Source organism: Volvox carteri (genome assembly GCF_000143455.1).
Source record: "Volvox carteri f. nagariensis unplaced genomic scaffold VOLCAscaffold_39, whole genome shotgun sequence".
Taxonomy (NCBI): domain Eukaryota; kingdom Viridiplantae; phylum Chlorophyta; class Chlorophyceae; order Chlamydomonadales; family Volvocaceae; genus Volvox; species Volvox carteri.
Window position 1 is genome coordinate 402,494 of NW_003307582.1, and position 8,107 is coordinate 410,600.

Here is an 8,107-nt window from a genome sequence, read left to right on the forward strand (position 1 = left end):
AACGGACTTCGGCGCGAGGATGCCTCCGCGCGGCCAGAGTCTTGCTCAAGGACTGCTAAACCGCGAAATTGGACGGCTTGGCGGCTGTAAGCAATTGTGATGCTCCATCGTCCATTTAGTATATGGAGTCTATAATTGCTACGCTTCAACGCGCAGGTGGATATGGCCCGGCTGCCAGCCATCAACAACAGCAGGCGAACTTGCTTTCCCAGCTATCTTTCGATGCAAAGGCATCAATTATTCCAATTGCTCCAGGCATTGTCACCGCTGGTTTACCAATTGTCGCGAAGTTTAACAAGGTGTGCATAAAATTCTCCCGTGCTTGCCTCTAGGTCCGCTGGCGGATCCACCTTGGAGTTTTAGCGTGTTTTCCACTTCACCTTTTGTCATGCTTGCAAACTTAAGGCAGACCTTATTTTATTACACTATCGCAGAACACTTCCCTAAGCAACTGCCAGCTGCTGGCGGTAGGCGGGGAAGAGGGAGTGGTTACCGTAGCAAACACGGAAAGCATGACCGCCATTGAAAAGGGAGCTCGTGATGGGAGCTGGCGACCCCGGGCACACTGGTCTTGCCACCGGAACAGCATATTCGACCTTGCTTGGGCCAAGGTAGGGGTTATGCAAGGGCGTCAGTTGCAACGCCAAACCATCTCACCGTTGATGATCTGTTTCGCTGCGTACGCAGGGCGATGCAGTACTTTATACAGCTTCAGGTCACCAGCAAGTAGGCGTTTGGGACACCGATACTGCCAGGGCTTTGGCGGTGGCGGAGGGCCACGACGGCTCGGTCAAGTGCATCTCCCCATTACATTTGTGCGAAGACGTTTTTGCAACAGGTGCGTGTTAAGCGACGCTGCCCTCGCAAGCTCGCTTTCCTGGTGCTGAGTCCTTGTGTACGTGATGTAACCTCAGGTGCGCGGGACGGACGCATGATGCTCTGGGATGCGCGCTGCCCGGGTTTCAGTGGTCAGGCACCGCCTGTTGGTCGCCGGACTCAGGCGGGCACGGATCTGGACAATGCACCGGTCCTGTCGCCAGTGTGGGTCCAGGACAACGCACACACGCGGCCGTCAACAACCAGCGGCAGGGCCTCTACAAAGATAGCCAAGCCCGCATCCGTAACTGTGACATCTGTCGCCTTTCTGCCGTACTCCTACTTGCTAGCCTCGGCGGGGGCGCATGACACAGTCGTCAAGGTTTGGGACCTGCGGATGCATGGTCTACCGCTGTGCGACTTGGAGCTACCCAAAGCCGGCTGTGCAGGTAAGCTGCCGACGCTCCTTACCGACTGTGTTCGTGGGTCATCAGGTCCTGATTTAAGGTCCACGACCCAGAGAAGGTATATGTGTGCGCTTCAGGAAAGGTGTATCTGTTTGCCTGAACGGGACGCGTGGAAATTTATGCCGACAAGTGGTGTATCTGATGCGTTGTGCACTAACCTGCCAACCGTGCACCCTTCAGGTCGCGCTTCCGGGCACAAGGCCAAGTCGGCTGACACCAGGTCATGCGGTCTTCCGCACGAGGTGACTGAGTTCACGTGTCCAGCTCGTGCCTCAGCTGTGGGAGTGACACACCTGACTGTGTCGGATTCAGGTACGCGTGCCGTGTTTGTTGTTGCACCCTATGCTTCCTGTCGCGTGATGCCTATATTTATTTAAGTCCAGTCTTGATTATTGAGGCACTAAGAATAGATATGGATGACGGCTTGGCAGCCATAATCCAAGCACCGGACAAGCCGCCGGCGCCAGATGCATAAGGGTAATGATAGCTCTGATCTGAATGTTCTCTTGCAGGTGACCGCTTGCTGGTGAGCTGCCTGGACTCGCAACACCACCTCTTCTCCCTCAGCCGCCTCATGTCTGGTCCGCTGGCCTCGTGGCGTGCACCACCGCCGGCCTTCAAGGGCAGCTTCTACATGCGGAGCGCCTTTAGCCCCTGTGGCGACTACATCCTCTGTGGCTCACGTGACTGTGGTGCACACATTTGGATGGCTGCCGACCCGCAGCGATCGCCGATTGAATTGCCGCACGAACATGAAGTGACGGGCGTCGCGTGGTGCCGCGGCGACTGGAGCAAGGTGGCTACATGCAGCGACTCTGGGGAGGTCCGGCTGTGGACACTCAATCGCCTACCCGCACGGGAGGCACGAGCGGTGGAGGATGAGGCGCCGGCCATGGCAAGCCATGTCGCGGAGCTGGATGCCAGTGTTAGGGGCGACGTGGCAGCGGAGCAGCTGCGGCAGACTGAGGCCGCCACGGCGGACCGAGGTGAGCTGGGGACTGGGTTGAAGCGTGATGAAACTCATTGCCAGAACTCATCGCCTGGTCAGCCGAAGGAAACGGCTGGGCGCCATGTCACGTGCATCCGTGTTAAGTGGTCTCGGAGATGCGCTTGCTATTTGCGCCCGATGCAACTGCTTGATGCCCACATTATCCGATTCCCACCTTCCGGTCCTGTTCCTTTGCTACATGGAAATAAAAGCTGTCCCCTCTCTGCCGCATTTACACCCCATCTGCATCCTGCAGCCGGTCTCTCCACGCTCCCTTCACGAGCTGTAGACGCCGTCCACGGCAGACACCGCGCCGCCAAGCCTATTGTCATCAGGCGTAAAGTGCAACAGCGCCTCAACCTGCTACCTATGCCAGCTCCTGCACCACCGGCTGCTGCGGCGCCCGACCCGGCTACTGCACCCGCCAACACGACTGACCCCGCGCCTGGCGTTGGGCCCATGCATGCAATACCGCTCTTCGCCGTAATGGAGGAAGCATCGGCAGCTATAGACGCAGCGTTGGTGCATGCTGCCGCCATGGCTAAAGACAACGTCCTGCTGACCCCTTATGGCGGCTCGCGAGGAATGGATGGCAAGCCACCACTGATCTGCGCCGCGGCGATACGGGCCAGCGCTCTGGCCTCCCCTGTATCTAGTGCACCTGCACAACCCGCTGTACCCTCCGGGCCGGCGTCTGTGCGGCGATCCAGTATATTACCGCCTGTGCCCATCTTCAGCCCCGCCGTAAACTGCTGGCAGCAGCAGCAGCTTGTGAGGGCAGACGTCGCCGGTCATGAAACAGCAGCAGCTGCGCCTCCAGGGGCGGCGGCATCGGGAACTGCTGCTGGGGCCGGTGGCGCACACGCCACTGTGGATATGGGTTGCGGATTAGAGGACGCTATGAAAGGCCTGCCCTACGTCCGCACTCAGTCCCCAACCTGTTCGAGGCCGCGATGCGGCGGTCATGGTGCAGATGGTCTTGGTGCCTCTGCAGACCACAGCTGGCGACTCAGCCAGCCATGCAGCCAGCATGAGCGGCGCTTCCTCGGGAAGCCCCCTTTGCCACCCCCACCCCAACAGCCAGAGCTGCCACCAAGCCTTTCCCTCGCACCGCCGCCCGCCGCGATGCTGCCCCCGCGCGCCCAGCCCGTCTCGCTATGCACCACGCCCGTCAGCTTTAACCGATCCCGGTCCAGGCTGAGCCCTTTCAGCCCATCGCGTACGTCCCTCGGCAGCGGGTCGGGTCTGTTTTCCACTGGAATGGGCAGTTGTGGCCAAAGTAACGGGGCCCCCTGCGGGACCCCCACTGGCAGCCAGCGCCACGGGTTGTCGGGGCCAAGTCACCAGGCGCCGCAAGGCGTCGTGGACCAGATCCTGCGCAACTCCCCACGGTACGGCAGTCGTACTGGTTTTGGAGGCGGTAATTTGGACTTCATGGTATCACCCCGCTTCCGGCGCATGAGTGGCGGGGACTTGGGGCCAGATGCCGGCGAGAGCCCGGTCCAGCGGCGTCTATTTGACACTGACGGAGATGCCGACGCTCACCCACTTGGAAGTGATGCCGGCAGGGCGATTATTGATGCCGCTGATGACCCGACCCCTCGGCTTCACCTCGGGAACAGCACGGACATCATCGCCGCTATCGACAGTCTTCTGCAATGCCCCAGTCGTGACAGTCGTGGTCGGCAGGCCGGCGTTGGGATGGCTGTATTGTCGCGCAGTCCGCGTTTGACATTTTCTCCCATCATGTACGACGTCCAAGACGGCCAAGACGTCGGACCGGCTCTCCGGTACCGTGCCGCGAACCCAGATGACATGGGGCCCTATTATGGATTCACGGATGGTCTGGCCAGGGACGACGAAGCCGGCGACGTCAACCGCAGGATGGTGCGGTTTTCGCCCGAAGCTAGGGAGCTGCGCATCGCATGGGATGGCGATGGTGCCGGAGAGCAGGAGCGTATGGGCGACTCAGTGGGGCCCCTGGCGGTCCGGCATGTAGACGACAGCTTCTTCATGCCCAGTGGCAGTGTAGCGAACGGCGACGACTCCGAATCTGATTGGGAATTTGATCCCTACGGTGATAAGGAGAACATGCCGCCCCCGGAGCCGTTACCACCACCGCCAGCACCAACTAGTAGTGCCTCAGCTGGCGGTTCTGGTTTGCCATCGGCCGGCCACGCGGAGGATCAGCCGCTGCCACTGCCGCTGATCGAGCCGTCTTCATCAACTCCGACGCGTGCTGCAGCAACAGCTTCGGTGACGGCTACCGTAGCTGCTGCAACGAGTGTCACTGTTAGCACTCCAGAGCAGCCACGGGTTCGGATGGTATCGCCATTTGCAGCGGCGTTCCTTCCCTTCGCATCCACGGCTGAGTTTGCAGAGCAAGATGATGGGCCTCTGCGGCTGGGAACATCTCCGTCTCTGCATAGTGAGCCCACTGTCAGCGCCGGTATCGCCCCGAGCACCGGTGTTGACAACAACGATGGCCAGCCGTCCGACGGTGAGGTCAGGGATGTGCCGGACCTAGGGCCGAGCTATATGCTTGCTTCCCTGACCGGTGGTGCAGACAACGGCAGCGATGCTGCTGCGGCCAGTCCGCCTCGGCAGCAACGTCTTATTTTTTATGATGCAGACGAGATGGGTGAAGCTGCTGCGCGGGCCCCGCATGTGTCGCAGTTCCACGGTGACAATCTCACACCGACGAAGAGGCCGCGGCGGGCATATAGCTCCAGTGATAATCACGACTTGGGTCCTGCAGAGCGATCCCCATCGCCGGCACGCCGAGTCCGGTCGTCTGGTGTCCTTGCAGGCCCCGCTCAGACACCAGCACGGGGCAGGCAAGGCCATGCAGGTGGCTTTGCGGCACTGGCATCCCCGTGCACCCGTGGCGGCCGGCATGGAGGTGCGAGTCGGCTGGCGCCGGCGCCCTGCGCGGGGTACCTGGTCACAACTGCTGCGACAGCCAGTGCAGGCATCGGCTCAGAGAGTCCCATGCCAAAAGTAGGCACCGCCTCTCGCACAGGAAGACGCCACACGGTTCCATCTGAAGAGTATCTCCGCCGCCGCATGGAGGATGACAGAGATTGTGGGCTCACGTCGCCCTTTGGTTTCGGCATGTTTATGGGCACGGAGACACCGGGCGGTTGCGGTCGAGACCCGCGCACGGCCTCACGCCTGGCGCAAGCACTTGATGCTGCAGCAAGCGGACCTGGGCCTGGGCTCAGCACGCCGAGTAGAGGCACAGAGGCTGAGCATGCACAAGAACGTGGGATGCCCGGACTGCACTTGCCAGCGAGTGATGATAACGATGAAGATGCAGAAGCCGTGCAGCAGAGTGTCCGGTCGTTGTCCTGCGTCTTTGAGACGCAAACCCAGGGCGGCAGCACCCTCATGGTCCCCTGCAGCTTTCCCGCAGGGGTTGACGAGGGCGAGGATGACCAAGGGGGCGGCTTGGGGCAAGTGGAGCAAGAGCTGCGTCGAGAGATGTTGACATTCGAAGAGCGTACTGTGGGCTCTCCGGCTTTGCAGTCCTCGGAGCAGCCGGGTGGCTTTGGTGAAGTGGATGAGGGCGGGCATTTGGAGTCTCGTGGGGTAGGGAGCGAGTATGATGGGGGGGGTCAAGGGCGCCAGTGCAGCTTCCGCTTTAGCAGCTTCTTCGACCGGGCTTCCCAGCAGCTGCACCGGCACCCCAGTTCAGGCGCGATGGAGCTGCATGCAGCGCCTGTCACACAGCTGCTTTTGGATGAGAGCAGCCGGAGCTTCCCAGCCAACAGGGGTGAGGGTGTAATAGCCCGTAGGACAGGCGGGCTGCACGCAACAAGGAGCGGTCAGGGCCCGCAACGGGAATCGGGGCCATTGGAAGAGCAGTCCAGGATGAGCCTTGGGGGCCCGGGTCTCAACGAGCTGCTGGGCCTGTCACCGGCCTTCGGCACCCCTATAACTGGCGGTCCACCTTCCGGTCGCACACTGCCGGATCTTTCCCGCACCATCCCGATGCCGTCTTCTCTGCCCAGCCGTGCAGAGGAGGGAGGTCCAGGAGCAGCAGCAGCTGACGGATGCTGCGTTGCATCGGAGGAGCAGCAGCAGGTAATGCTTGCACATTCCTTGCGAAAGCACCGGCAGCAGACGCTGCAGCAATGCTGGGGAGGGGCTGCACCGCGCCATCCTACTCCGCTGGGCATGCGGCCAGCAGGACATGCGTTGGGTCTACAGCTGCCGCCATCAAAAACATTGGGACCCACCGGCCTTACGTCCCCTAAGTACTTCCGTTGAAGATTTCATTCATTGAGGCTCCCCAGAAAGCTTGGAACTGGTGGGGATGGGATGTGAGCATTTTGGCATTATGATCGTGGTTTTTGCTTATCACTGTGCCTGGTTTTGCGCATGGTGTGAGCTGCACCATTTGATGTGGGTGTTGGGTAGCTAAGGGCGGAGTGCCGAGGAGGCTGGAAGTTCTGGTTACAATGGACTTGCTTGGGTAATCAGGACACAGCAGGTTTATCGAACTGGCTGCTGCAATGTGGTGGTTGTATTTTAGAGCAGTGGCAGGCAGCGGTCCAGGGAGGTATTATTAAGTTTGGCGGTGGACAGTCGCCATGCCAGCGTGTTTGGGAACTGGAATGCGCCCAGGGCGCCTATGCAGGGCCCGCAGAGCCATGTACAGACCGTGCGCTAGAGGGCCATAGTCTATGCTTCGCAGGGAATGTGCAAGTATGTGCAGGACATCGCTTTTGCGTGTTTTTTTGTAGCTTGTCGTTTCCCGTTGCATACTTCTACAGGATGTCGCTGAAAGATTGCGGTGGTGTGTTGATACGTTTTCGCTATGTAAGAGCAGCGATTTAGCGTGGTAGCGCGGGAAGTAGAGAAAGCCACAACTTTTAAGAATAATCAACGGTTGTTTACATAAGGAGGCTTCCCGCATGGATTGTTGAACTTGTTCCTGTCCACCTGTCAGCCCAGGACGTGCATGCAACCTGAGGAATGCAAGTATTGAGCGAGTGCATGTTGATTAAGTGCTCGTCCTGTAGTGTAGTACGGCAAGTGCGGCGCGGGAGGAGCAGACCGGAATTGGCCAGAGGACAGTGACTGATACGGTAGTGCGTTACAAAGATTAGCTGGGAACAAAGCGCTGAATCCAGACAACGCTAGTTCGCCAGTCAACCGTGCAAGCAAGCGCAAGTCAGAACGTCGTCTGTTGGGGATTTTGAATTGTTTAAATAGTGATTTACTTTGTATTCGGGACCCAGCTCAATAGTAAAGTAGATAAGGCGATTTGACGTTGCTGGCATATCGGTCGCCAGTAACAGCGAAGTGATGGCAGAGCGCGAGCAATCGCGCGGCGGAGGCCAAGAAGGCTTGGAGGACATCCTCCAACAGCGGGACGAAGGAGGACACCAGAATGGCGGAGCACCTAGTTACCCGGAGGGGGCCGATGCGGTGAGTAACAGACGCCAGCTATTGCTCCGCGCGGTCAGACTGTAGGCACAGCCAGCCGCCGCAAGTTCTGTTATATCAAAGGCATGGGAGAGACCGGACCCAGTTTAAAATAGCGGGAAAGGGATGCGCCGCCGCTGTTGTTTGACCAGGCTGGATTAGAAGCTACGGGTCAGGCTTAGCTTATGAAGAACACGAATCTGTAGACCGCGAGTGGCCGACTCAGAGTATTAGTGCTCGTGAGGTTGGGTCCGTTTCCGGTGGATGGCGCCGCGGCAGAGGGGTAGTTGCTTTGAGATGGCGCAGCGGGGTCTGTTATCCCAACGGGTCCCTGTCCTGAAAGCAGCCAAAAGCCCGCAATAGCGCCTAGGCAGGGGCACGCCCACTGGGGCCACGCCCGGGG

The 8,107-nt window shown here is 59.6% G+C and overlaps 1 protein-coding gene across 1 annotated transcript; it reads left to right on the forward strand.

The window, feature by feature from the left end:
- Nucleotides 1-512: 512 nt before the first annotated feature.
- VOLCADRAFT_94706 (uncharacterized protein) lies at nucleotides 513-6,543 on the forward strand (the record flags this gene model as incomplete). The annotated part of the gene is made up of 6 exons (XM_002953852.1): nucleotides 513-611; nucleotides 688-838; nucleotides 915-1,265; nucleotides 1,464-1,595; nucleotides 1,796-2,269; nucleotides 2,528-6,543. 6 exons carry the CDS (start codon nucleotides 513-515, stop codon nucleotides 6,541-6,543), a joined length of 5,223 nt encoding a protein of 1,740 aa, XP_002953898.1.
- Nucleotides 6,544-8,107: the final 1,564 nt, after the last annotated feature.